This window comes from Salmo trutta, chromosome 13 (assembly GCF_901001165.1).
Source record: "Salmo trutta chromosome 13, fSalTru1.1, whole genome shotgun sequence".
NCBI lineage: Eukaryota > Metazoa > Chordata > Actinopteri > Salmoniformes > Salmonidae > Salmo > Salmo trutta.
The window spans coordinates 53,877,109-53,892,045 of record NC_042969.1 but is presented as its reverse complement, the minus strand read 5'-3'; the positions used below and the strand labels follow the sequence as shown (position 1 = coordinate 53,892,045).

Sequence of the window (14,937 nt, the reverse complement as noted above, 5' to 3'; positions counted from 1 at the left end):
TTGGTTTGGCTCATTTCTTGAAACAGAAATTACATTCTCAAAACTACATGGACAAACCTCCAAACCACTTGGCAATTGTTCACAACAGAATTGAATTTCTCATTCATTTCATCAAATTGCAAATGTCTAAGTACATGTCTCAATGTCTCAGTACATCTTTGCAAATGATTAAGTACATGTAGCCTACATTTAGCACAATTTCCAAGTGAATAGATCTTATCGATCTAAACTGATTGTTGATTCTCAGTCTAATGGTTGTTCGCTCCAAAACGTGTCAGCGTCATTTCATTGTATAAGTCATCACATGCACAATAGTCTGTTCAATTGTCAAAATTAGTCAAGAACATAATACCATGAATACCATATATGAATCCCTTGGAACATTTGATACATTTATTACAGCAATTGACCGTCAGGTGAAACTAGAACTTGACTAACGAAGGAGGAGTTTCACACATCTCAGATGACCAATCAAACAGTATGTTTAGTTACCTGACAGGTGCTGTCCATGACTGTGAATGCTGCCAAACATGTATGTAAAGAGCTTGACCATGCAGGACCAGTACAATTTCTGAACATGGAGGCACCTGGCCAAGTAAATGAACAAGGGCAACTGCCTGCTCGAGGAAGAGGAAGAGGAGGAGGAGGAGTAAGGGTGCGTGGTGGTGGAATAGGGGGAAGAGGCCGAGGAGCACGAAGACACCATGCCGAGGAGCACGAAGACACCGGGCCACAATTATAGACCATGTCATCAACCATGGCCTCACAATGGCGGAGGCAGGTCGCCGAGTGCAGCCTAATGTGCCTCGCTCAACAGTCTCCTCCATCATCCAAACCTTTCGCAGGGAAAACAGGTATGTAGTCAGTCAATGATGGAATTATATGTTGTATAGGACAGGACACTGTGCATAGAGCAAGAAATATATTTATTTACACATTTACCTATTCATTTAGTGTGTGTGTGTGTGTGTGTGTGTTAGGCCTACAGTAATATCTTACCTCAATGGGATGTTATGATACTAAAAATGACAAGAAAAACATTGGAGAAAATAAACTATGGAATAGTTTATTTTCTACAGTATTGATGATACAGTTTACAGTAGTATTCCAGTCACTGTGCAGTGATGCATTAGAATTGTGGTAAAGTTACTGTAAGTAAAACAACAATACAATTACATAGGTAACTCATTCTGTAAGGAATACATAAGGTATACATTACGAATGGAGTGTTGTCCTTTGACTTCTATATCTAGGATTGGACGACAACCTTGCACGGGTGGCAGAGGAAAACTTCTCAATGAACAACAAGAACAAGAGATCTGTAACATGGTGATGGCAAATAATGCCATCACATTGAGACAGATCCGCGCTGCAATCCTACAAGACAATGCCATATTCCAAAATGTCAACTCTATAAGCAACTCCACAATAGACCGGATATTGAAGAAGCATCAGATGACAATGAAGCAAATTACAGGGTACCATTTGAGAGGAACTCTGATAGAGTGAAAGAGCTGCGGTACCAGTATGTACATGTAAGTCAGTTACTGGTTGTCCATCATTATAACCTTTTTACAATTAAGCAGTGGTTCCCAAACTTTTTTGGCTTCAGTACCCACTTTACCTGATTTGTGGATCCAGGTAATCCAGGTATGGAAGTATTTGATTTATCTGACTTCAACATTTCGCCTAAAAACTGCAGCTTACTGTATGATGCAATTATCATTATAATCCTTATTTTGAAGAATATAACATACAATAAGAAAAGGGGTCAAAGAGCTGCAATTAGTGCCTCCCATGTAAATCTCTCTAATACTGTGGGTTTTACTGTAACATTTCAGTAAGTCTAGTCATTGATGATTTCCCCCCTCCCCTTTCTGTCAAATACCCCCTGTAGTACCTCTGCATAGGGGTACATGTACCCCAGGTTTGGAACCACTGGAGTAGTGGCCAGTAGTATATTGAACTTGTGGAGAACATAGGAATGTTCTATGTAATTGTCTGTAACTGTAGTGTATGACTCTTCTGTATGACTGATTTGATGTTTTCTTTTTTTACGCTATTGTAGAGAATAATGGCATTGGAAGGAAATGAGACCCATCACATCCTCGTGTTTGTGGATGAAGCTGGCTTCAACCTGGCCAAGGGCCGAAGACGTGGCCGTAATATTATTGGCCACCGGGCCACGGCGGATGTCCCAGGCCAGCGAGGGGGCAATATAACTATGTGTGCTGCCATATCTGAGAATGGTGTGGCCACTCACATCCCCAGTCTTGGCCCATACAATACACAGAAGCTCCTCATCTTCTTGGACCGCCTTCATTTTGATTTGATCCCTGAAAATGAGAGGTCTCGTAGGGCCTCACCTACCACAATATGTCATTGTATGGGACAATGTGAATTTCCACCGTGGCCCGCTCATCAGGGCCTGGTTCACTACTCATCCAAGGATGGTCATGGTGTTCCTACCACCTTACTCTCCTTTCCTCAATCCTATTGAGGAGTATTTCTCCGCTTGGAGGTGGAGAGTGTATGAGCATCGGGCTCAAGATCAGAGGTCCCTGCTCCATGCAATGGACGCTGTGTGTGAGGATATTACAGGAGATCAGTGTAGGGGATGGTTGCGACATGCCCGCCGTTTCTTCCCTCGTTGCATCGCAAGGGAGAATATACGCTGAGATGTGGACGAGAATCTGTGGCCAGACAGACAGCAGCGTGTGGATGACCAGGAGGGTGAGGATGGTGGCCAGGAGAGGGAGGGTGAGGACAGCGACCAGTGAAGAACTGTTAGTTGTGAAACTCCAGCTTCATTTACAGCACTGTAGGCTGCATATAATTTACATTGTTTTTTGTTTGTGTGTTTATATTACAGTATATTATGCTGTATACATTTTCTTTTTACTCTGATGTATGGAAGTTACTTTATGTGTGTGAATGATAATGGTTACAATTTCCTTGGCAGTGAGTGCAATGTGTGATGTCAAACCTTGGAGGCTACTCTTACCCTAAAATCCTATTTCTTTTTTTCAGTTTTATACACAATTGTATTCTGTTAGCTGGACCAAAAAAACAGTACAGTAACCATTGTCAATGAAGGACTGGGCTAAGACTGAAAGGTGGACATGAGGGATATTTCAATGGTCCTCTGCCATAGTGACAAAACATCTAAACATTTTGACTTGCAGTGCTTACACAATGCCAAAGGGACGAAGCATTTTGGGGGCACTGACTGTTTAAATGAGAAGGAAATTTTGTTTTGGTTAAAGCACCAAGAGTGTTGAGAACATCCGGTCTGTTTCAAGAAATGAGCCAAAGCAATTGAGAAGGATCTTTGCCATTTTCGTGGCACTGACTCTTTATATGGGAAAGGAATTTAGTTTTGAAGCATGAGTGAACAGTTTTAGGAGAGATATGAGCTTTTGCAAGTGAGCTATAGTGTTGTGCTGAACTGTAAGACATTATTTGGCAAAACACTTAGAGTTTTGAGAATATAATTTCTGTTTCAAGAAATTAGCCAAACCAATGGAGAAAAACTGTAATATAAGGAACTTCAAATTATTCATACATTTTACTTTTGATACTTACGTATATTTAAAACCAAATACTTCTATACTCAAGTAGTATTTCACTGGCTGACTTTCTCTTTTATTTGAGTAACTTTCTATTAAAAAGGCATCTATACTTTTACTCTAGTATGACAATTTTGGTACTTTTTGCACCACTGCTTAACAGGAGCATGCTTGTCAACAATTGGCATGAATCGTTTTTTGCAAATACACTAGCTACACCTACATTTATTTTTTTACAATCCCTTTGATGAAGTCTCTCCGAAACACATCCGGGAACATTTACTGAAGGGAAGTTACCCTCCAGATCTGTCTCTTTACTTTCCAAGTTTATATTCGATGGAGCCCTTCCAAGGGACTAAATATGTAACCCACAACAATAGTTGACTATAATAGACCTAGACCACAACCAATCCTGACTGCAGTATGACCCCAGATTGTGCATCATCATAGTTTACAGGAAGCAGATGCTCAGTTAGAACTACCCGTGGGTCTACTCGGTGTATCCTTGAGCCCCCAGATCCCATTACAGCCACTGGTGGAACTCTGAGCTGGGCTGTGTGGCGGAGCGGAGCCCTGGCCCTCAGCTGACTCCTGACCCACCAGGCACAAAGCTTTACACTGGCTCTGCTCTGTGATGATAGCCTCTCCAGAGTCACACTTCTCCCCCACATGCCAACATTAGTGCTCAAAGGTGTGGCTTGGGGGGACTGTACCAAGTGCCCTTTGGGAACAGTTGCCATTCCAGAGTGAAGTGTTTATGGTAAAGTTAACTATGTAGAAACTGAGATAGGGCTTTGGCACAGTATTTCACCATATGTAGGGTACTAAAGACTTTCTAACCAAGATTACTCCAAAGCCTCTGGAAAGATTTGTCTGTCTGCTGCTGAAAGCCATAGTGTGTCAAACGCATCGGACTACATCTTCTCAAAGTGTGTGAGTGTGGGGGGGGGGGGGCTCTATTTTTATTAATGCTCTCAGCTGTAAGGACATTTAGTTTGGCGACTTTGGGTCTTTTGAGCATGATGCTCTACTGTTTAAATGGCAGACACCAGTGCTGGCAATAACCCTGTATAGGCCACCAAAGTACTGACACTTTTTTACTGATTTCCCTGAACAATTGTCGAGTGTTCTTGAGAACTATGATCAATTCATTGTGTTGGGTAACTTTAATATTCATGTTGACAAAGAATTTATGAATATTTTGAGCTCTATGGACTTTATCCAACATGTTACTGGGCCCACCCATATAAGAACCTGGTTATTACGAAGGGGCTTTCTATTGAACTCTCAAAACCTAGGACCAAGACACATGGTGTCACGTCATTCGTCGGAAGGAGCGGACCAAAGTTCAGCGTGTGCATCGTTCCACATATTTTATTGAACTGTGAAACTATGCAAGAGACACAAATAAACTAAAGAACAAAAACAACTCTCCCTCAAACCCAGGTGGGAAAAACTACTTAAGTATGATCTCCAATTAGAGACCACGATGACCAGCTGCCTCTAATTGGAGATCATCCCAAAAAAAGCCCAACATAGAAATACAAAAACATAGACAATCTAAACTAGAAAAACCCTGTCACGCCCTGACCTACTCTACCATAGAAAATAACAGCTTTCTATGGTCAGGACGTGACACATGGAGAGGTAGTGTTTAGTTATGCCCCCGGCCTCTAGAATAGCCTGCCAGAGAACCTGAGGGGGGCCAAAACTGTGGACATATTTAAAAAAGATCGTCAAATACACCTTTTTAGCTATGCTTTTCCTTAGGGTGTTTTAGTCATTCAGCTTTTGTTATTCTTTCGGTTTTTATCCTCTTACGCTTGTTGTGTAGTAAATATTTCAGTTATTTTTTTTCCTGTGAAGCACATTGTGTTGCATTCCATGTCTGAAATGTGCTGTATAAATAAAGCTCGATTGGATTTGACATCACTCTCTGACCTGCTAACTTAGTAGAAATCTCTAGAGCGAAAACAGTAAACACAACAGCAATTGTTAAATACAAATGAAAAAACAGAATTATATTCACAATCTCATCAGGGCCCTTGCTTTTCAATTTAAACTACTTCAAACAAATCAATTTCCTAGTGCATATTTTTCATATCAAACATTATCATGCATTTTTATAAAATAAAATAATTCCATGTCAAGTATTTTTAGAGCAAAATTAAGCTACCTTAGACAATCTTAAAGTGGTATTATCATAGTACTGCTCTATGACAGTCTCTATATTTGTATTACGTGTACTTTTATAATAGGGGAATCAGGGGAAACTTAAAAAAAAAAAAACACTTGATAGAGAAGTCCAGAGATGAAGAGAAGGACCACTCTGGATTGTTCTCTCAGTAGGGCTTGTGCTGAACAGGAGAGATACAGTACACACATGCAATGAGCAGGGAAGTCTCTCTCACAAACTCACTCATGCACACCCACACATATACAGTCATGTAGGGTTGTCAAGATACCAGTATACTACGATACCCGATTTTCAAAAAGGAAAACACAAAGCAGACTAAACATTTTGGTCCTTTAATAAAAACCTACAGTATGTCAAATATTGTGTCCTATAGCTTGGAAAAACAATCGTGATTCTGGGTGACAACATAAGGCTGCTTGTTTCCAACATTAAAACTGCTTTCCCTCAGGAAATGTAGTCCCCTTCATGTTTTGTTTCCTTGGCACGATACCTCAGTATCGCAATGCTGGTATCGTGATAACCCTACATTCTTGCTGCTACACACACACACACACACACACACACACACACACACACACACACACACACAACTGCTGCCACCAAACTCTTAATACACTGCCCCCATCCCACCTTCTCCAGTATATGTGTAAATATTGGACTATACAGTGCCTTGGGAAAGTATACACACCCCTTGACTTTAACCACATTTTCTTACATTTTTTTAAAATAAGGCTGTAACGTATAACATAAAACAAATTCCTCAGCAATCTACACACAATAACGCCAAAGCAAAAACAGCTTTTACATTGATCCATTTTTTTTTAACCCCAGAAATGTACATAAGTATTCAGACCCTTTGCCAAGAGACTCAAAATTGAGCTCAGGTGCATCCAGTTTCATTGATCATCCTTGAGATGTTTCTACAACTTGGAGTCCTCCTGTGGTAAATTCAACTGATTGGACACGATTTGGAAAGGCACACACCTGTCTATAGAAGGTCCCACAGTTGACAGTGCATGTCAGAGTAAAAAACAAGCCATGAGATCGAAGGAATTGTCCGTAGAGCTCCGAGACAGGACTGTGTCGAGACGCAGATCTGGGAAAAGGGTACCAAAAAAAGATTCAGCATTTAAGGTCCAAGAACACAGTGGCCTCCATCATTCTTAAATGGAAGAAGTTTGGAACCACCAAGACTCTTCCTAGAGCTGGCCGCCCGGCCAAACTCAGCAATCAGGGGAGAAGGGCCTTGGTCAGGGAGGTGACAAAGATCCCGATGGTCTCTGACAGAGCTCCAGAGTTCCTCTGGAGATGGGAAAACCATCTCTGCAGCACTCCACCAATCAGGCCTTTATGGTAGAATGGCCAGAAGGAAGCCACTCCTCAGTAAAAAGGCACATGACAGCCCGCTTGGAGTTTTCCCAAAAGGCACCTAAGGACTGACCATGAGAAACAAGATTCTCTGGTCTGATGAATCCAAGATTGAACTCTTTGGCCTGAATGCCAAGTGTCTCGTCTGGAGGAAACCTGGCACCATCCCTACGGTGAGGCATGGTGGTGGCAGCATTATGCTGTGGGGATGGTTTTCAGCAGCAGTGACTGGGAGACAAGTCAGGATCGAGGCAAAGATAGCGCAAAGTACAGAGAGATCCTTGATGAAAAGCGCTCTTGAGCAGGTTAGGACCTCAAACTGGGGCAAAGGTTCACCTTCCAATGGGACAACGACCCTAAGCACACAGACAAGACAACACAGGAGTGGCTTTGGGACAAGTCTCTGAATATCCCCCGAACAAACATCTCTGGAGAGACCTGAAAATAGCTGTGCAGCAACGCTCCCCATCCTACATGACAGAGCTTGAGACGATCTGCAGAGAAGAATAGGAGAAACTCTCCAAATACAGGTGTGCCAAGCTTGTAGTGTCATACCCAAGAAGACTCGAGGCTGTAATCATTGCTAAAGGTGCTTCAAAGTACTAAGTAAATTGTCTGAATACTCATGTAAATATGATATTTCCATCATTGTTTTATTTTTATGAATTTGCAAAAATGTCTAAACCGGTTTTTGATTTGTCATTAAGAGGTTGTGTGTAGATTGAGGGGCAAAAACAACTTAAGTTTAGAATAAGGCTTTAATGTAACAATGTGAAAAAAGTAAAGGGGTCTGAATACTTTCCGAATGCACTGTATATTTTGCCTTCCTGTATTATACTTAAGGTAAAATGTTTATTCTATTCTACTGCCATTTACTTTGTTCGTATGCTTATCTTTTATTATTGTTGTTGCATTGTAGAGAAGGAATCTGCAAGTAAGCATTTAGTTGGATGATGTATACCATGCGTATCCCGTATATACACTACTAATAAAACTTGAAACACACACCTTAGGTATGAAGATGTACCCACCTGATTTGCTTTTCTTGCTGTAAAAGAAAAACATTCAAAGTTCAAAGGTTGTCCTAGCAAGCAAGCTATAATTAGCAATATCTCAATTGGGTGACATCATTAACAAGCTCAACCTGGCAATGACTAAAGGTAAAGGACAGATTCTGTGGTGAACTAGACACTCACCTGAGCTCAGGCGGGGTAGCATCACAAACAAAGTGGCCAACATGACCAAGATGAATCCAAAGCCAGAGAACAACCACAGTGCAGCGTTCCAACTGTCATACTCTGATAAAACATGACACCCAAAGTGTCAGTCAATGCAGTTTCTGTAGCATGTTCTCCTCTCATAGCATACTACAGTACATACTGTATGTACTGGGGCTGCCATCTAGTGGCCATGAATTGGTACCGCATACAATGAAGTACATTTGGATTAATATCCTGTAAAGACTATATACATTGAGTTTACGAAACATTAAGAACACCTGCTCTTTCCATGACATTGACTGACCAGGTGAAAGCTATGATTCCTTATTGATGTCACTTGTTAAATCCACTTCAAAATCAGTGTAGATGAAGGGGAGGAGACAGGATAAAGAAGGATTTTTAAGCCCTGAGACAATTGACACATGGCTTGTGTATGTTTACCATTCAGAGGGTGAATGGGAAAGACAAAATATTTAAGTGCCTTTGAACATGGTATGGTAGTAGGTGCCAGGTGCACCAGTTTGTGTCAAGAATTGCAACGCTGCTGGGTTTTTCACGCTCAACAGTTTCCCGTATATAAAATGGTCCACCACCCAAAGGACATCCAGGCAACTGTGGGAAAGGGGGGAGGGGGTCGCCCATTAGGAAGGTGTTCTTAATGTTTGGTATACTCAGTGGTAAATAAAATGTATAAAATATGCTTCTGGAAATTTGCAGAAATGTGTATGAACGCATACTGCATGTAATCAGAATGGTTTTCAGTCAAGGGTTATAAGGTTAAAAACTCCATGATAAGTTCCTAAACCACCTAACCTGTGATGTTGAGGGTGAAGCTCTTGCGGATGGGCATGCGCTGGGAGCTGTGAGACACCCTGCAGAAGTACTTGGAGCCCGAGTCGTGCAGGGAAGCGTGGAGCAGGAAGAAGGCCGACAGAGAGTAGGTCCCATCCTGGTGGTGGCGGTGGCTGGAGTACAGGACAGTGTCCAGCTTCTCTGGTAGGAGGCCTCCACCTCCACCACTGGGCTCCCTGAACCACTCCATCTCCACGTCCAGGGGGTAGTAGCCCTCTGCCTCACACACCACCTTCTGCTCCCCCCTGTCCACCAGGGAGACGGTAGAGTCCACGTTCAAGGACACGCGAGGCGGCTCTGAGGGACGATGTCAGAAATTACTGGCATTACAATGAGGATGTTGGCGGTATATACAAGGTGATAAAAATAGCAGTCCGTGAGACCTTTGATTGGTTATATTAGTATGGCTATCATGTCAGAGATGTACAAATTCATAAGTGTATACCATATCAGGTAGTGATAATAAAAGTAATTTGCTTATTCTTTCAATGAGCAAATGATGGAGCAAAGCTTCAACAATGAAATGTGTCTGCATCAAGTCCCGTGACCCCTAACCCCTCCACCTTACCCATGATCTGCAGAGTGATGTCCTGGCTACCAAACAGCGGAGGCACTGAGACATGGCAGACATACGTCCCCTCGCTGCTCTGCTTGGTGAGGGGGAGCGTCAGGGATGCGTTGCCCCTACCAATGGCATTAAGCGGCACCCCGCTCCCCTCTGTCTGGCCTGAGCGGCTGGAGTGGCTGAAGAGCGTGGTGCGTTCGCCGCGTCGCTGGAAACGCCATTCCACTGTCAGATCAGCTGCCTTGTGGTCCACGTCAAACTGACAATGCAGGCTCTGTTGCTTCACTAGGCCCACCCGCACAGAGGGAGAGCGGGTGAGGACTAGCATCACAGCTACACACAGGTCACAGCCAAGGCAAGACAGGAAGGAATTTAGAATGAGATTATAGCTAGGGTCTTACTCTGATGCGTGTGACATAGACATACGGTACAGTATATGTGACTCAGACTTTTAGGAGAGAGAAGTATTGGACAATTTACATAAAAACTGTACTCATACATACAAATGCCTAAATGAAATAAACAAGCGTATAAAAGGAACAACTGACATACAGTACCAGTCAAATGTTTAGATATCCTTCAATTAGTAGGTGTCTTTATTTTTACTGTTTCCTACATTGTAGAATAACAGTAAAGACATCAAAACTATGAAATAACATATGGAACCACGTAGTAACCAAAAAAGTGTATATTTTATATTTGAGAGTCTTCAAAGTAGCCACCCTTTGCCTTGATGACAGTTTTGCACACTTGACATTTCCTCAACCAGCCTCATGAGGTAGTCACCTGGAAAGCATTTCACTTAACAGGTGTGCCTTGCTAAGAGTTAAATGTGGAATTTCTTTCCTTCTTCATGCTTTCGAGCCAATCAGTTGTGTTGTGACAAGGTAGGGGTGGTATACAGGAGCTAACCCTATTTGGTAAAAGACCAAGTCCATATTATGGCAAGAACAGCTCAAATAAGCCAAGAGAAACGACAGTACAGCACTACTTTAAGACATGAAGGTCAGTCAATCCGGAAAATGTCAAACTTTGAAAGTTTCTTCAAGTGCAGTCGCAAAAACCATCAAGCGCTATGAAACTGGCTCTCATGAGGACCGCCACAGGAAAGGAAGACCCAGTTACCTCTGCTGCAGAGTATAAGTTCATTAAACTTACCAGCCTCAGACATCGGCAATTAACTGCACCTCAGATTGCAGCCCAAATAAATGCTAGAGTTCAAGTAACAGACATCTCAACATCAACTGTTTAGAGAAGACTGCGTGAATCAGGCCTTAATGGTTGAATTACTGCAAAGAAACCACTACTAAAGGACACCAATAAGAAGAGACTTGCTTGGGACAAGACACATGAGCAATGGACATTAGACCAGTGGAAATCTGTCCTTTTTTGAGATTTGAAATTTTTGGTTCCAACCGCAGTGTCTTTGTGAGATGCTGAGTAGGTGAACAGATTATCTCTGCATGTGTGGTTCCCACCGTAAAGCATGGAGGAGTGTGGTGGCTAATTTCTGCATTACCAAATGAGGAGAGTTAAACACACCAGTCCGAGTTAACTACATCTTTAATAATTAAGATACTTTCGCAAAAGCACTTGACCCTCAATGATGCCATTGAAAAAGGTGACTACACCTTCAATACAAAGAGCTTTTATACCCACGGTCCACCCCTCTCAACGTACATGACAAACCACAGATACAAAACATAACCTTGTGACCCATTCTATGTATGAAAAGATATCTATAAACCACAACTGCTATATCAACAAAGTTAATTATATAGACCGGTGTCTGGTCTCCCTAGAACCGTCCCTCCCTGGTATGGTATTGAACAGAACTATTAGCTCATGTCCTCTGGAATGCTTTTTAGGCATTCTTATCAAAATACATCATTAATCTCCTCTGTCAGTGCTATCTCATAGTGGCCCATCCTCAGTAAAGACACCTCTTGTTCCCACTCCTGGACAAGCTCACTGACGGGAGAGACCTGCACACAGACATTGTGGCGACAAATAATTGGTTCCCTATTAATCACGCCATCCCTTCACATGGTTTAAGAATAGGTAAAGAGACATTCACATATGAAGACAATATTTCATTCTGTCCTCTCTTGCTGATATTCTGCATAGCAACAGAGACATGTAAAAAAACAAGTCTGACCTCTCCCCTCTCTGGGCCCCAAGTGTCTGAACCCCAGCTAAGGGAAACGTGCAACTGAAAGACACCAGAGTCCAAAGGACACTTTCTAATGACAAGTATCTCACATAAGCATATTATACTAATAAAACATCTTAATTATCTATGTTACCAAACTAATTTATCCACCACAGGAGAAGGTGTGATGGTGCTCTGCTGGTGACAGTGTCAGTGATTTATTTTGAATTCAAGGCACACTTAACCAGCATGACTATCACAGCATTCTGCAGTGATACACCATCCCATCTGGTTTGGGCTTAGCGGGACTATCATTTGTTATTCAACAGGACAATGACCCAAAACACACCTCCAGGCTCTGTAAGAGCTATTTGACCAAGAAGGAGAGTGTTGGAGTGCTGCATCAGATGACCTGGCCTCCACAATCACCCGACCTCAATCCAATTCAGTTGGTTTGGGATGAGTTAGACCGCAGAGCGAAGGAAAAACCTCCAACAAGTGCTCAGCGTGTGGGAACTCCTTCAAGACTGTTGGAAAAGCATTCCAGGTAACTACCTCATGAAGCTGGTTGAGAGAATGCCAAGAGTGTGCAAAGCTGTCAAGGCAAAGGGTGGCTACCGTTAGGTTCTGATTATTAGAGTAAGAACTCGACGGACACTGAAAGCACAAACCAAGCTTATTCTTCCCAAAGGATCGAACAGCTGAATCGACAAAAACATTCACACCAGCACTAGTATTTAACCCTTTCTCATATGCCGAGTCTCCACCTACACATCTGAACAGCCAATGCATCTCTGTTGCTAGACAAAACCTTCAGTTATATCTGTTCTTCCTCACTTCATCTGACATGACCTCTGCCCCAAAGTGCTCACTCCTCCCCAACTCATGGCTGTCATGTTGACTGGTACCAGACTGTGTCTCTTCTCCTCCCATAGGATCCCTGATGGCTAACAATAACATATCCTGACATAATGTAAACGTTATACATTACCTGCTCTCCCTCAGTGACATGAATACGTATATATCCTATTCTCAGAAGCCAACACTACATTGAAGAATCTAAAATATTTGTTTAACACTTTTTGTTATTTGTTTAACACCGGATTCCATATGCGTTTTGATGTCTTCACTATTATTCTATAGAATAGAACAGTGCTTCCCAAGGTGTGTAGATATTTGCTCTAGCACTAACACAGTTGAATCAACTAGAATCCGGTGTCTTTAGGCTAGGACCAGAAATAAAATGTGCACCAGGATTGGGAAGCACTGGACTAGAGTACAGCCTACATCTACTACAGGGGTGTCAAACTCATTCCACGGATGGCCGAGTATCTGCAGGTTTTTGTTTTTTCCTTTCAATTAAGATCTAGACAACTCGGAGAGGGGAGTTCCTTACTAATTAGCAGTGGTGGAAAAGTACCCAACTGTCATTCTTGAGTAAAAGTAATGATACCTTAATATAAAATGACTCAAGTAAAAGTCACCCAGTAAATTCTACTTGGGTAAAGTCTAAAAATATTTGGTTTAAAATATACTTAAGTATCAAAAGTATAAATCATTTCGAATTCCTTATATTAAGCAAACCAGATGGCACCATTTTTTATTTTATTTATGGAAACCCACAGGCAGACTCCAACATTCAGACATAATTTACAAACGAGGCATGTGTGTTTAGTTAGTCCGCCAGATCAGAGGCAGTTGGGATGTTCTGTTGATAAGTGCGTGAATTTGACTATTTTCTTGTCCTGCTAAGCATTCAGTACTTTTGGGTGTCAAGGAAAATGTATGGAGTAAAAAGTACAATATTTTCGTAAGAAATGTAGAGAAGTAAAAGTAGTCAAAAATATAAACAGTAAAGTAGATACTTGAAAGTACTACTTAAGTCTTTTTTGGGGGTATTTTTACACCACTGCTAATTGGTGACCTTAATCAATCAAGTACAAGGGTGGAGAGAAAACCCAGACTCGGCCCTCCGTGGAATGAGTTTGACATGTATAACTGCATAACAAATAGACAGAATGAAATGTCTGCATTACTTGAAGTGGTTAGCGCCGCTCTGTCTGCGATGGCGGCCCAGTTGAGGTAGTGTGCCTGGCCAGGTGTGGGCGTTGCAGGGGTGTGTCTGAGGAAGCTGGTGATGATGAATACGCCGTCGGTGTGCCGTATGGTGCAGGTGAACCAGATGTCATGCTCCTGGGCTCCTAAACCTGGCCAACGCATCTGGGGGCCCTCTGTGCTGTACCTGCGGATCTCACACTGCAGCTGGTGCTCCACTACTCCTTCAATGTACTTCCTCATGTCCACCTTAGAGCCTGAACACACGGTTTGAAGAGCATCTCAGTGTTGAAAACAAACATTAACCAATAAAGAACACATAACCAAATCTGACATTTGTTTAGCTGTTTCTCTCATTCACCTGTAACAAGGAAGGTGATAGTATTAGGGTTCAAAGCACTGTCCCCTGGATGGCCAAACTGCAGCCCAGCGTCTCTGTGTTGGTACTCGGTTTCAGCATGTCCCTCATCATTGAACGTTACACTTTCATCCACCAGCTGACAGGGCAGCCAAGGCACCTGTTCGAAAGACTGGATTCCTGGTACCTCTGTCAAATCGAGGAATAAGTAGAATAATCACCATGAGAGTTGAAATTCAACTTCACTTTTAAAAATCTATAATTATAGGCTAACAAACATAACTCTGAACGAGCACAACATGCCTGAAACCATCAGATTAAACAAATATGACAGCAAAAAGAGGTCATAAAATAGACTACCTCCACAGAGAAATAAACAGAGAAGAATATTGACGTTTAAACTCATGTTACAAAACGGTGTCCTGGACCTATCGTTCCCTGTGCCATTCAACTCGAAGAACTTTCACTTTCATTTCACACAACTCGATGCACGTGAATAAAACTGAACCTGCTCGTGCAGCTGTCGGTAAGACGCGTTAACATTTGATTTTTACAATGGCTTGTAATAGTAAACTAATAAATCAGATATGTGAATGAGGAA

General features: G+C 42.1%; 1 protein-coding gene and 1 long non-coding RNA gene across 7 annotated transcripts; both read right to left on the bottom strand.

The window, feature by feature from the left end:
* LOC115206037 (tapasin-related protein) lies at window positions 1-14,861 on the bottom strand. Of its 6 annotated transcripts, XM_029772580.1 has the most exons (9): window positions 14,697-14,861; window positions 14,340-14,525; window positions 13,960-14,235; window positions 9,775-10,104; window positions 9,168-9,503; window positions 8,331-8,432; window positions 8,166-8,182; window positions 1,000-1,019; window positions 698-836 (listed from the first exon to the last, which is right to left on the bottom strand). In XM_029772580.1, exons 1-9 carry the CDS (start codon window positions 14,740-14,742, stop codon window positions 827-829), a joined length of 1,323 nt encoding a protein of 440 aa, XP_029628440.1. In that variant the 5' UTR covers window positions 14,743-14,861; the 3' UTR covers window positions 698-826. The 6 variants fall into 6 exon arrangements, with proteins under 6 accessions (XP_029628435.1, XP_029628440.1, XP_029628439.1 ...); XM_029772575.1 differs by lacking the exon at window positions 1,000-1,019 and having other exon boundaries at window positions 1-836; XM_029772579.1 differs by lacking the exon at window positions 698-836 and having other exon boundaries at window positions 908-1,019; window positions 8,143-8,182.
* LOC115206040 (uncharacterized) lies at window positions 6,083-6,480 on the bottom strand. The gene is made up of 2 exons (XR_003880729.1): window positions 6,333-6,480; window positions 6,083-6,302 (listed from the first exon to the last, which is right to left on the bottom strand). It is a non-coding gene; the product is annotated as an uncharacterized LOC115206040 (long non-coding RNA).
* Window positions 14,862-14,937: the final 76 nt, after the last annotated feature.

Excerpts from the sequence above, each read along its gene's own strand:
- LOC115206037 (XM_029772575.1), bottom strand. The coding sequence starts at position 14,742 with ATGAGTTTAAACGTCAATATTCTTCTCTGTTTATTTCTCTGTGGAG. Across the intron at positions 9,504-9,774 it reads CATCACTCTGCAGATCATGG|AGCCGCCTCGCGTGTCCTTG; the intron begins GTAAGGTGGAGG and ends ATCGTCCCTCAG. Across the intron at positions 8,433-9,167 it reads CTTCACCCTCAACATCACAG|AGTATGACAGTTGGAACGCT; the intron begins GTTAGGTGGTTT and ends ATGTTTTATCAG.